This window comes from Hyperoodon ampullatus (genome assembly GCF_949752795.1).
Source record: "Hyperoodon ampullatus genome assembly, chromosome: 6".
Classification (NCBI taxonomy): domain Eukaryota; kingdom Metazoa; phylum Chordata; class Mammalia; order Artiodactyla; family Ziphiidae; genus Hyperoodon; species Hyperoodon ampullatus.
Genome location: NC_136919.1, coordinates 46,231,976 through 46,245,132, shown reverse-complemented (window position 1 = coordinate 46,245,132; position 13,157 = coordinate 46,231,976). Strand labels below are relative to the sequence as shown.

The following is a 13,157-nucleotide window of genomic DNA, read 5'->3' as shown; positions in this document are numbered from 1 at the left end:
GGGCAGAAATGAGATCAGGCGCGCTTACAGTCCATCGGGTTTTCAACTCATGGCTGAGTTAATGGGTAACCCAGTGGCCTCTCCACACACCTCCTCTTGCCCAGGGCAGCTGGTACTGCTGGGGTCAGAGGCATGTGAGAGTCCCAGGGATGTGGAGAAGGACTGGGGGTATCCAGATCATGCCCCTTCTTCCTCCTGATGGGGACTGGACCATTGGGAAGGGCGCGCTAATGAGGCCAGGTTGCAGAGGGGGCAGCTGGGAAGCCAGTAAGCGCCATCTGTGCTGCCAAAGAGCCTCAGGGGAGAAGCAGATGCGAGAGAGCAGGCAGGAAAGTGGAGCTCAGTTGTCTGTCTGTCTGCCTATCTGCCTGTCTGCTGGGGCCAGAGCTCTGGGGACACAGGTAAGGCATCAGGCAGGAGCTGGCAGCAGTGAGGCTCTGCAAACAGCACAGGTTGTGGCAAAGTCTGCTCCCGGGCTCTAGAAACAGCACCAAGGACTGAAGCATGCCCTAGGTTCTGCCAGAGATGACGGGGATGGCAGAATATACCAGGCTCTGAAGCAAGGTCAACTCAAATGAATGCTTGTGAGTGAGTGAATGAATGAACGAATGAACGGGAGGGACAGAGGAAAGGAGGGACTTTGTCTTACTCCCTGGTGTATCCTCATTGTCTAGCACAGTGCCGGGCACATAGTAGGTGTGCAATATACACTGTCGAATGAACAAAAACTGAGAATTCATCTGTTACTCTCCACTAGATCCCCAGAACTTCCCACAGTGCCTGACACATGGTAGAGGCTTGATAAACGTTTGTTTAGTAAGTGCATGATTGGATGGATAGACAGATGAAAAAGTGAGTTAGAGGCTCTATCTTCTGTTGGTGGTGGGGGAATAGGACTTGAGTGTGAGGAAGGAGACGGTGTCCGGAGGCTAAGGAGGAGGTGGGGTGCAGATGCCTGTAAGTGCAACCTTAGTGCTTGTTCAGACTGGTGACCCTCCCCCGCCTCCCACGCTGAGTGACCCTCACCTTCCTCATCCCACTGGGGTCAGCAACATCACCCACACCCCGCCTCAGCTTGCTGACTTTCCCCAGCCTCACAGCAACAGAGAGTAAGGGAGTGAGAAATGTAAACCAGGCATGGATAGAACCCCTTCCACTTTTCTGGCTGAGACCCCATTTTCATTTCTCACCCACCCTAGTCCTTGCTGTCTCCTTACTTCAGGGAAACAAACCCAGGACTGAGCACATGGAGGGGGATGTAGAGTTGCCTGGATGGTCGGCCCACTGGCTCCCATCCAGCTGCAGCTCCCATGCAGCATCATATAAGGGTCGCCTTGCCCCTATGCCTCCTCAGCCCTGAAGAAGAGCCTGAGACAGCAGGAATTCAAGAACAGTCCTGGGAAGGTACCACAGAGGCAGAGGAGCGGTAGACAAAGCAGGAAGTCACAGACACCAAGAGAGCTCTGGAACCCTGGCCCCTTCCTCCTCACCACAAAGCAGGCAGGACGCAGTGAGTGACAACCACCAAGGAGTCAATGAACCAAAGATTTATTGAATGCCTAGCATGCCTACTGTGTTCAGTGACTGCAGTAAAGAACATTGGCATGGTCTCTGCTCTTAGGAAGATGAACAATTAACTAAGCAGTTACTTAAAAGTGTAAGGAGTGTTGCCACAAGTGAAGAGTGGACACTGTGGGGTTGCAGGGAGGAAGCAGATGACCCAGAGGACGGAGTAGGAGGCTCTCCCAGAGGAAGGGAAATTTAGGTCGAGAATACAAGACCGGCCAGATGAAGGAGCATCAAAGGAAGCTGGGGAAGGTTCTGGGCTAATGCTTGGACAAAGGCTTGCAGCTACGACAGTGTGTGATGTATAGAGGAATTCTATAAGGATGGGCTGCAGAGAGAGAAGGGAGAGTGGCACGAGATGGGCAGAGAGGGGCAGATGGCCTCATGGCCCACGTTAGGGAGTCTGACCTCGCCCCAGAGGGCCGTGGGGTGGAGGATTTAAGCGGAAGCGCTGTCTCCTCTTTGGAGGCAGGAATAAGGGAGCATGAGTAGAGGCGTGGTGAGCAATCAGACAGGCTGAGAGGTGATGGCAGCCTGAGCCAAGAAGGTGCAGTGGCGGTGGTGAGAGGAAGACAGTCAAACCGGCAGACTTGGTGTCTTATTAGAGAGGAGAATGAAGAAGGAAGTGTCAGGGATGACCCCAGGCTCTGGCTAGAGCAGCACGATGGCCTGCGTGAGGCACATGAGAGAAGCTGCAGGCTTAGGCTGGAGAATGAGGGGTCCCCTTCTGGGTGTGGCGAGTTTGAGGAGCTCACTAGACAGCTAAGTGGTGGTGACCAGTAGGAGGCTGCTGGTCATGTGGTCTTGTTTAGAGATACCCATTTGGAGGTCACCATGTCATAGATGGTCATCTGACCCATGGGCATAGATGAGAGAGCTCAAGGAAGGGTATAGAATGATAAAGGGCATCTAAGAAAACTAGCCTACAAACCAAGAAACTAACAGCCAATGAGGTAATTACCTAAGTAATATGTGCTAACCAAGGAACTAAATATCTAACAACCCACCAACCAACCCTTCGACTCATCAACCTAGCAACTTAACCAACTAACTGATTCTCCTATTGACCAGCTCATTTAATTATCTGATCAACCAACCAGCTGCAAACTATCCAACTAACCTCAAGCCAACCATTTAACCAGCTAACCAATATTTATCCATTTAACAAATGTTTGTTGAGCAGCTACTTATAAGTCAGGCACAAGGGGTAAAAGTAAAAATCCAGTCTCTGCCCTTGGATGGCTTCATCCAGTGGAGGAGATGGATAACACCGTCAGAGCAAGAAGCCCCTGGGTGGGAGGCAAGGCCTGAAGAGACTTGAAGAATGGGCAAGTGGTGGCCTAAAGTGGCTGTGAGGGAGTAGGGATGTGGGAGTGAGGATATCTTACATATTTTAGCAGATTGGTGGTTAGATGTGAGGCGTGGGGGACAGAATATCAAGGACAAGGCCTTGACTTCTGGCTTGAGCATCGGAGGAGAAGGGGATCCTTGACTGAGCTGAGACCACAGGAAGTGGCGGGAGAGGAGTGGAGAAGGCTGTTTTCAGCTGGGACTGAGCTGCCTGCAGAACGAGTGAGTCTCTGGAAAAAGGGTCTAAAGCCCTATGAGAGTCCTGGGCAGAGACAGCGATGTCATCGGCACAGAAGGGACCCATTCATGCTCTCTATCCAAGAGCACACAAGCAGACCAACATGCATGCTCATGTGGAGCTGACAGGCAGAGATGAAACGTCCTAAGTAGGTCATCTGTGTGGTGGAAGGTAGTACATCCTACGGGAAAAGGTGGAGCAAGGAAAAGGGGGTGGGCAGTGACTGAGTAGGGCAGTCAGTGTGAGCTTCACTGAGAAGGTGCCATTTGAGCAAAGACAGGGAGGAGGGGACTTCCCTGGTGGCGCAGTGGTTAAGAATCCGCCTGCCAGTGCAGGGAACACAGGTTCGAGCCCTGGTCCGGGAAGATCCCACATGCCGCGGGGCAACTAAGCCCGTGTGCCACAACTACTGAGCCTGCGCTCTAGAGCCCACGAGCCGCAACTACTGAGCCTGTGCGCCACAACTACTCAAGCCCGCGCACCTAGAGCCCATGCTCCGCAATAAGAGAAGCCACCGCAATGAGAAGCCCATGCACCGCAAGGAAGAGTAGCCCCGCTGGCAGCAACTAGAGAAAGCCTGCGCGCAGCAACGAAGACCCAACGCAGCCAATAAATAAATAAATAAATAAATTTATTTTAGATGGAGAGATATACCATGCTCCTGGATTGGAAGAATCAATATTGTGAAAATGACTCTACTACCCAAAGCAATCTACAGATTCAATGCAATCCCTATCAAACTACCACTGGCATTTTTCACAGAACTAGAACAAAAAATTTCAAAATTTGTTTGGAAAAACAAAAGACCCCGAATAGCCAAAGCAATCTTGAGAACGAAAAACGGAGCTGGAGGAATCAGGCTCCCTGACTTCAGACTATACTACAAAGCTACAGTAATTAAGACAGTGTGGTACTGGCATAAAAACAGAAAGATAGATCAGTGGATCAGGATAGAAAGCCCAGAGATAAACCCACGCACATATGGCCAACTTATCTTTGATAAAGGAGGCAGGAATGTACAGTGGAGAAAGGACAGCCTCTTCAATAAGTGGTGCTGGGAAAACTGGACAGGGACATGTAAAAGTATGAGATTAGATCATTCCCTAACACCATACACAAAAATAAGCTCAAAATGGATTAAAGACCTAAATGTAAGGCCAGAAACTATCAAACTCTTAGAGGAAAACATAGGTAGAACACTCTATGACATAAATCACAGCAAGATCCTTTTGGACCCACCTCCTAGAGAAATGGAACTAAAAACAAAGATAAACAAATGGGACCTAATGAAACTTCAAAGCTTTTGCACAGCAAAGGAAACCATAAACAAGACCAAAAGACAACCCTCAGAATGGGAGAAAATATTTGCAAATGAAGCAACTGACAAAGGATTAATCTCCAAAATTTATAAACAGCTCATGCAGCTCAATAGCAAAAAAACAAACAACCCAATCCAAAAATGGGCAGAAGACTTAAATAGGCATTTCTCCAAAGAAGATATACAGACTGCCAACAAACACATGAAAGAATGCTCAACATCATTAATCATTAGAGAAATGCAAATCAAAACTACAATGAGATATCATCTCACACCAGTCAGAATGGCCATCATCAAGAAATCTAGAAACAACAAATGCTGGAGAGGGTGTGGAGAAAAGGGAACACTCTTGCACTGCTGGTGGGAGTGTGAATTGGTACAGCCACTATGGAGAACGGTATGGAGGTTCCTTAAAAAACTAAAAATAGAACTACCATATGACCCAGCAATCCCACTACTAGGCATATACCCTGAGAAAACCATAATTCAAAAAGAGACATGTACCAAAATGTTCATTGCAGCTCTATTCACAATAGCCCGGAGCTGGAAACAGCCTAAGTGTCCATCATCGGATGAATGGATAAAGAAGATGTGGCACATATATACAATGGAATATTACTCAGCCATAAAAAGAAACGAAACTGAGCTATTTGTAATGAGGTGGATAGACCTAGAGTCCGTCATACAGAGTGAAGTAAGTCAGAAAGAGAAAGACAAATACCGTATGCTAACACATATATATGGAATTAAAAAAAAAAAATGTCATGCAGAACCTAGGGGTAAAACGGGAATAAAGACACAGACCTACTTGAGAATGGACTTGAGGATATGGGGAGGGGGAAGGGTAAGCTGTGACAAAGCGAAAGAGAGGCATGGACATATATACACTACCAAACGTAAGGTAGATAGATAGTGGGAAGCAGCCGCAGAGCACAGGGAGATCAGCTCGGTGCTTTGTGACCGCCTGGAGGGGTGGGATGGGGAGGGTGGGAGGGAGGGAGATGCATGAGGGAAGGGATGTGGGAACAGATGTATATGTATGACTGATTCACTTTGTTATAAAGCAGAAACTAATAAAAAAAAATTATTTATTTTAAAAACAAAAAAGACAGGGAGGAGGGGAGGGAGCGAGCCCTGTGGGGAACTGCGGAAAGAATGTTTCAGGCAAGGGGGATGGCCACTGAAGGACTCAGCATGTTTGAAGGAAAGGAAAGGAGGGGACAGTGGGGTAGGGGAAGGTCAGAGAGGAAACGGGCACTAGATAGGCAGGGCCTTGGCCATTGCAAGGACTTTGGCTTTTATTTCACCCCAAAGAGACCTGAGCCTGAGCGGGTAAGAGGTGGTGAGTTCAGTTCAATTGAGCACAACCTACACAGGGGCAGCTGGAACCCACTGCCCAACACCTTGACTCTCATCTGGGTCTTTCTGAGCCTCCCCTCAGCCCAGGGCCCAGCCCATGCTTGGCTATGGGCACAGGTGGGAGAGATCCTTCTTCTGGGCCCCATGGGCTGGTACGGGGTGGGAAGGAAGGAGTCTGGGAGGATCAGCTACTGTGAGGGAGAGGCTGAGAGAGGCAGCTACTGTGAGGGAGAGGCTGAGAGAGGGGCAGGGAGGGCCCTGGGGGTGTGCTGGGTGCAGGACGGGAGGGCTGGGGTAGGGGAATGGGTGGGATGCTTACCGCTTCTTCCTGTCGGCCTGAGTCATATTCTGTCTTTGAGATTTTTAGATGCTGTGGAGCCAGAGAGAGGTCACTAGGGCTGGGGGGCTCAGAACTTCGCCCCTCATTCTCATCAGACCTCAGCTCCCTCAGAGGAGAAGCCACAGGGACAGCTGCTGCCAGTGCCAACCCCTCAACCCAGCCGAGCTGGCAGGGAGGGAGAAGGAGGGGTCGGTGTCTCCAGCCAATGGGGAGTGGCACTGAAGCCCCACCCCCTCACCCCTGCTGGCCCCCGGACTCGTGGCCCCCGGACCAGGCCCTGCAGAGGTCCTCCTGACCTTCCCAAGTCTGCAGCCCAGCTTTGGACAGTGGAGATGCCCACAGCCTCCCCCCAGCAGCTCCACCCCTCACATATGCGGGTATTATTGTCTTCAGTCTAACCTCAAGCTCTCTTGCTGCTGACTTAAACTGTGACTTTCCAGGGCCTTGTCTGCCTCACACACACACAGGATGAGGTCCTGAAAGTTCACTTAGTCCTAACCCCCACCTCAGAACAAAATCTACCCTCTCACCTTTCCTGAAAATTCCCCCCTTTTAATCCCCATTTTCCTGACAAATGACAGCACAAAGGTAACCCTGGAGTTTCCCCATCCTGCATGCTCCCTTGTTCTCTAGCCTGCTTCCCTCTAACTGCAGCCTAAGTTCACATCCCTAGCCCTGATGGCAGAAACCCTCTAGCCCCAGCCTCTCAGGAGGGGACTCCAGAGGGAGGAAACACTCTAGCAAAGCCAGAAATCCACCCATTACTCTGATCTGCATCTCTTCTGCTTTGGTCCCGTGTCGCCAGTCTCTACTCGCCCCCTGACTCCCACCCCCTCAGGCTCTGCTGGCAGCCCAGTCCCACACATCCTCCCAGTCTCTGCTGCACCACTGGGCCTCCCAGCATTCAATTTACAGGTAAGGAAACTGAATCCCAGAGAGGAAGTGTGATGCGCCCATATGACGCAGCAACTCAGGACTAAACCAGAACGGGTATCCAGGCCTTCAACTCCCAGCTGGGGTTCCTTCCCCAGACAGTCCCATGGTCACCTCCTCCCCATGTGGTCCCCAGGAGTGGCACTCCCAGGCCTGGGTCCCAGGGGAGGCCCCCTGTCCCAGCCCTGCCTGGAACCTGACTCACTCTGCCCAAGTGCCTTATGCTTCCCAGCGTCTGCCCTGGGGGCCTCTCAGTCACAGCAGGTCTTGAACTTGTTCCTCCGTGACTGTCTCAGGCTCTGGCTGCAGCCCCTGCGAGGGCTCCGCTGTCCCTGAATCCCCAAGCTAGAGCCCGCCTCTCGGCCCTCCTTGGGGTGGCCTGAGCACTGCTCTGCTCTGCTGTTCCAGGGAAGAGGTCAGTGGGGCAGGGGTTTGGCCCCTGTCACTTGAGCCAAGTCCGGACGCACTGCCCAAAATAGCATCCCTTCTCCTGCCAACAGCGCCATGGAGACCAGGTTCTGAGGCAGCCTTTGTGAGGTCAGAGGTGGAGCTCGGGTGAGCGCTCTGGGCCTCAGGTCCCACAGGAAGGGCCTGTGCTCCAAGCCAAGGGTCCAGCCCAGAGCCAAAGGAAGCCCTCCCAGGGCCCCAGACCTGGGAGAGGCTCCAGAGGCTCCTGAGTGCCCCCGCTGTGGGCAGAACTGCACAGAATGGGGATTGGAGGTGGAAAAGTCTGGAGATCCACAGCCAGGTGGAAGGGTTGGGGAGAAGACCCTGGGTCAGACCTAAGGAAGAGCCCGTCTCGAAGGAAGAAGGGGAGACTCATGCCCTGGACTCAGGGGCCTCCCAGTCTGAGGGGAAGGAAGAGACATAAGCCATATTTGCAGGAAAACCTCAGTCTAAGAGGGGAGGTAGAAAGCCAGGCCTGATTCTCTGAAGGTTCTTAGTCTGGTGGGGAGGCGAAAGAGCCTGGGCCTCGTGCTCTGGGAGCCCCCGTCTGAGTGGGGGAAGGGGAACCCTAGGCCCCGCCCTCAGGAAGACGCCTTCCTTGGGAACAGCAAGCAAGGCCTCTGGCAAGGAGCCAAGCTGGACCAGAATGTGAGGCTGCAGGTGGGGTGACCAAGGAGGGGTCAGGAGCAAACCAGGGCACCAGCTGCCATCTGAGAGGACTTCTGAGCCAGGGAGTGGCTGAGCCTCCAAAGATGGGCCAGTTTGGGATCTGAGCAGGTGACCTGGTGCTGAGAAACAAGGGAGGAGTTGCTGGTCTGCGGAATGTAAGGAGACCCGCCAGGTGGAGTCGTGGATGGTGGGCAGTGGGTCCAGAAGCTTCTGAGGCCTGCAGCCCCTCATTGTGGAGAGGTGGTATAGGATCTAGTTGCAAAGCCAGCTCTGGTAATAGAACTGTCCTCTAGAGGGTGCCAATAGACCGGGTCAGGTCTGGAACTTGCATTGCCCAGGTTCCCACCCCTACTTGCCCGGGTCCCCAAGCCTACTTACGAAGCAGGTCCCTCTGTAAGGAGAGACAGAGGTAGGCTGCCCAGTCAGAGACCATCCTGAAGGAACGAACTCTTCCGCTGCAGCACCTTGGCTGAGGCTGTGCCCCTCACTCCCCTCTGCAGACTCGAAGAGGGCTCAGGACGCTGAGTCCTTCTTCAGGGAGGTAGAGATGTACCCCTGGTAGTGAGGGGCTCCTGCCTTTATTCCTTTCCTTTGTGTGCTGTTGAGGCCAGGGCGAGGTAAGAGTCAAAAGTGAAGCTGGAGTCTTGGATGAGGTCAGAACTTGAGCAGAACTGGATTGGGCTGGGATCAGGCTGGTGAGGGAGGGAAATGGGATCCATGTTGGAGTCAAGGATCCAGCCCTGGGCTCATTTACTGGGCTGTACGCTGAGGACCCAGAGGTAGAGCAGACACCCTCCTGCCTGTGTCTTGGGACAAGACAGATAATCAGCAGGTGGTTCCCACAGAAAGGGGCCGGGGAAAAGGTGCGAAAGCAGCGTGGGAGCGCAGGTGACGTCCTAGCATTGCCCATTTTTAAGCAAGAAGAGTCAAGTTTGCCTCCAGATAATGAGAATAAAATCCTCCCTTTTCAATACGTGCTTTGTGCTGCCACCTCTCCAGCAGTGAAACTCCATGATGAAACCCTGACATATCTCAATCAAGGCCAGTCTTATGAAATCCGAATTCTAGACAATAGGAAACCTGGAGAACTTCCAGAAATTAATGTCAAGCTGGTGAAGAGTATATTCCGTGTCGTGTTCCATGACAGATGGCTACAATACACTGAACATCAGCAGCTGGAGGGCTGGAGGTGGAATCGACCTGGAGATAGAATTCTTGATGTAGGTATCCCAATGTCTGTGCGTATAATCGATCCTAGGGCTAATCCAAACCAACTAAATACAGTGGAGTTCCTGTGGGACCCTGCAAAGAGGACACCTGTGTTTATTCAGGTGCATTGTATTAGCACAGAGTTCACTATGCGGAAACATGGTGGAGAGAAGAGAGTGCCATTTCAAGTACAAATCGATACCTTCAAGGAGGATGAGAACGGGGAATATACTAAGCACTTACACTCAGCCAGCTGCCAGATCAAAGTCTTCAAGCCCAAAGGTGCAGAGAGAAAACAAAAAACAGACAGGGAGAAAATGGAGAAAAGAACACCTCATGAGAAGGAGAAATATCAACCTTCCTATGAGACAGCTATACTCACAGAGCGTTCTCCGTGGCCCGAGATCACATATGTCAATAATTCCCCATCACCTGGCTTCAGCAGTTCCCATAGCAGTCTTTCTCTTGGGGAAGGAAATGGTTCACCAAGTCACCAGCCAGAGCTGCCCCCTCCAGTCACAGATAACCTCTTGCCGACAAGGACACCTCAGGAGGCTCAGCAGTGGTTGCATGGAAACCGTTTTTCCACATTCACGAGGCTTTTTACAGACTTCTCAGGGGCAGATTTATTGAAACTAACTAGAGATGATGTGATTCAAATCTGTGGCCCTGCAGATGGAATCAGACTTTTTAATGCATTCAAAGGCCGGATGGGGCTTCCCTGGTGGCACAGTGGTTGAGAGTCTGCCTGCCGATGCAGGGGACATGGGTTCGTGCCCCGGTCCGGGAAGATCCCACATGCCGCGGAGCAGCTGGGCCCGTGAGCCATGGCCGCTAAGCCTGCGCGTCCAGAGCCTGTGCTCCACAACGGGAGAGGCCGCAGCAGTGAGAGGCCCGCGTACCGCGAAAAAAAAAAAAAAAAGGCCGGATGGTGCGCCCAAGGCTAACCATTTATGTTTGTCAGGAATCCTTGCAGCTGAGGGAGCAGCAGCAACGGCAGCAGAAGCATGAGGATGGAGACTCAAATGGTACTTTCTTCATTTACCATGCCATCTACCCAGAAGAACTGACAGCTGTTGAACTGACAGAAAAAATTGCTCAGCTTTGGGCTTCCCTGGTGGCGCAGTGGTTGGGAGTCCGCCTGCCAATGCAGGGGACACGGGTTCGTGCCCTGGTCCGGGAGGATCCCATATGCTGCAGAGCGGATGGGCCCGTGAGCCATGGCCGCTGGGCCTGTGCGTCTGGAGCCTGTGCTCCGCGACGGGAGAGGCCACAACAGTGAGAGGCCCGCGTACCGAAAAAAAAAAAAATTGCTCAGCTTTTCAGCATTTCCCCTTGCCAGATCAGCCAGGTCCACAAGCAGGGGCCCACAGGAATCCACGTGATCTTTAGTGATGAGATGATACAGAACTTTCAGGAAGAAGCCTGTTTTATTCTGGACACAATGAAAGAAACCAATGATAGCTATCATATCATACTGAAGTAGGTGTGGGGCATTCCATCCTCAGTGGCTGCTGCTGCTTTCACCTGTTGGGAACTCCCCTCTTGAAGGGGGTCTCAAATGGAGCTTTGAAGGGCTGCAGGAACCTGACCCATCTGACTGTGTGTGTGCGGGTCCAGGCCTTGGAGGCAGAATCCCAGGCATCTGTGTTGGCCCAAGCTCTTAGGGCACCCACAGATTACTGCCCAACATGCATTTCTGCAACTATTTCTTATTTAAAATTTCTGGACCCTATTGTTGTTGAATATCAATAGAAACTCCACATCACTTAGGGTGTGTGTAGGGCATAATGATGATGAGGATTGTGTGATGTTTAACGGAAAGATGTTATATTTTGTGATATGGAGCCATGTAATTTTTTTTTCTAACATAAAAGCAAACATCTATATTCATAAGACTAGATCCTCAATCTATTTTGCCTCTGAAAACCTCATTAAAGAGAAATACGGAGAAAGAAGAAAATTCTTCTTTTGATTCCCCTGTAATTCTATGACTAATAGTAATTTTAGGTAACATTTATTGCACATTTAGTTGTGTCAGGCAGTGTGATAAATTCTTTAAGTGGATTATCTTGTTTAAATCCTCTTAATAGCCCTATATGAAGTAGGTAATAATGATCCCTAATTGAAGATGAGGAAATGGAGACAGAGTGGCCAAGGAGCTTGCTGAGTAACAGGCAGCTAGCAGCTAGTGACACTGAAATGCAAACCCAGGCCGTCTGGCTCTTATTAACTGCCATCCATGACTGCCACCCTTGCAGTCCTCTGTGCTTGCCATCGTTTCTTACTGTGGCTCTTCTGGTGAATTGGATGTAACACTGAGCGAGAACTGAGGAATTAACACCAAAAGGGACAAACCACACCTAAAAAACGATGAACAAATCAAGACCTACAAAAAAATGAAAACATAGACACTTTCAAAGCATCATCAGTTACCAGATTCACAGAATTTTATTTATTTTTTATTTTTTTATTTTTGCGGTACACAGGCCTCTCACTGTTGTGGCCTCTCCTGTTGCGGAGCACAGGCTCCGGATGCGCAGGCTCAGCGGCCACGGTTCACGGGCCCAGCCGCTCTGCAGCATGTAGGATCTTCCCGGACTGGGGCACAAACCTGTGTCCCCTGCATCGGCAGGCGGACTCCCAAGCACTGCGCCACCAGGCAAGCCCCTCACCGAATTTGAGGTGGTGAAAACTAGGGATTATCTGTAACTCCCCAAATTCACTGTTCTTGAATGACCTTCTCAAACTATTTATTAATGAGTTAGACTAACCTCTGCTTTCTCTTTCCCCTTTCTGCATCTTCTCTTGGTATAGAAAGTTCTTTTACTCATGCAGTGTTCTTTTATATAAGCTTTACAAGAAATTCATTCCCGTCCTGTTTGCATTCTTACCATATACTTTAGTTCTTCCTGATTGTGATTGTGTGCTCTTGTGTGTGTGCATGTGTAAGACTATGGAACAGCTAAGCCAGCCTGGAGGTGGGCAAGAATCTTCCAGAAGAGATGACATGGGCACTGAGTCCTCTAAAATGAGAGAGGGAGGATGGGGTGGTAGTGGTCTTTTTGTTTTGTTTTTTATTTTATTTTATTTATTTTATTTCTGGCTGCGTTGGGGCTTCGTTGCTGCATGCGGGCTTTTCTTTGGTTGCAGAGAGAGGGGATTACTCTGTTGCAGTGCGCTGGCTTCTCATTGTGGTGGCTTCTCTTGTTGCGGATCACAGGCTGTAAGCAAGCGGGCTTCAGTAGCTGTGGCTCGTGGGCTCAGTAGTTGTGGCTCGTGGGCTCAGTAGTTGTGGCACACAGGCTCAGTAGTTGTGGCTCACGGGCTTAGTTGCTCTGCGGCATGTGGGATCTTCCAGGGCTAGGGCTCAAACCTGTGTCCCCTGCATTGGCAGGCGGATTCTTAACCACTGCGCCACCAGGGAAGCCCCGGTAGTGGTTATTTTAAGTCATTTGAAGCCCAGTGGGATTGTGAGAAAACCTAATATGTTCTGGGGACTGTCAGTGGTTTGCAGAAGGCTGGAGAAATGGGCAGGGACAGACCATGAAGAGCTTTGTCTGCCAGGACACAGAGGCAGACTTTATCCCAAGGGCCTGAGGAGCCCTTGAAAGGTGCTAAGCGAAGAGAAGAGTGAAGTAGTCAGTCTGGGGTCCTTGAGGCCTCAGAGCGCCCAGCAGGCAGGGGCATGATTGGGCCCAGGCTCAGGCTGGAGGAAGAGAACAGAT

The 13,157-nt window shown here is 51.0% G+C and overlaps 1 protein-coding gene across 1 annotated transcript; it reads left to right on the top strand.

Annotated features, from left to right (window-relative positions):
• Nucleotides 1–7,128: 7,128 nt before the first annotated feature.
• Nucleotides 7,129–10,915, top strand: LOC307054815 (alpha-globin transcription factor CP2-like; the record flags this gene model as incomplete). The annotated part of the gene is made up of 4 exons (XM_079706701.1): nucleotides 7,129–7,161; nucleotides 9,066–10,134; nucleotides 10,353–10,531; nucleotides 10,748–10,915. The coding sequence occupies 4 exons, from the start codon at nucleotides 7,129–7,131 to the stop codon at nucleotides 10,913–10,915; spliced, it is 1,449 nt and encodes a 482-aa protein (XP_079562827.1).
• Between the last annotated feature and the right edge of the window lie 2,242 nt (nucleotides 10,916–13,157).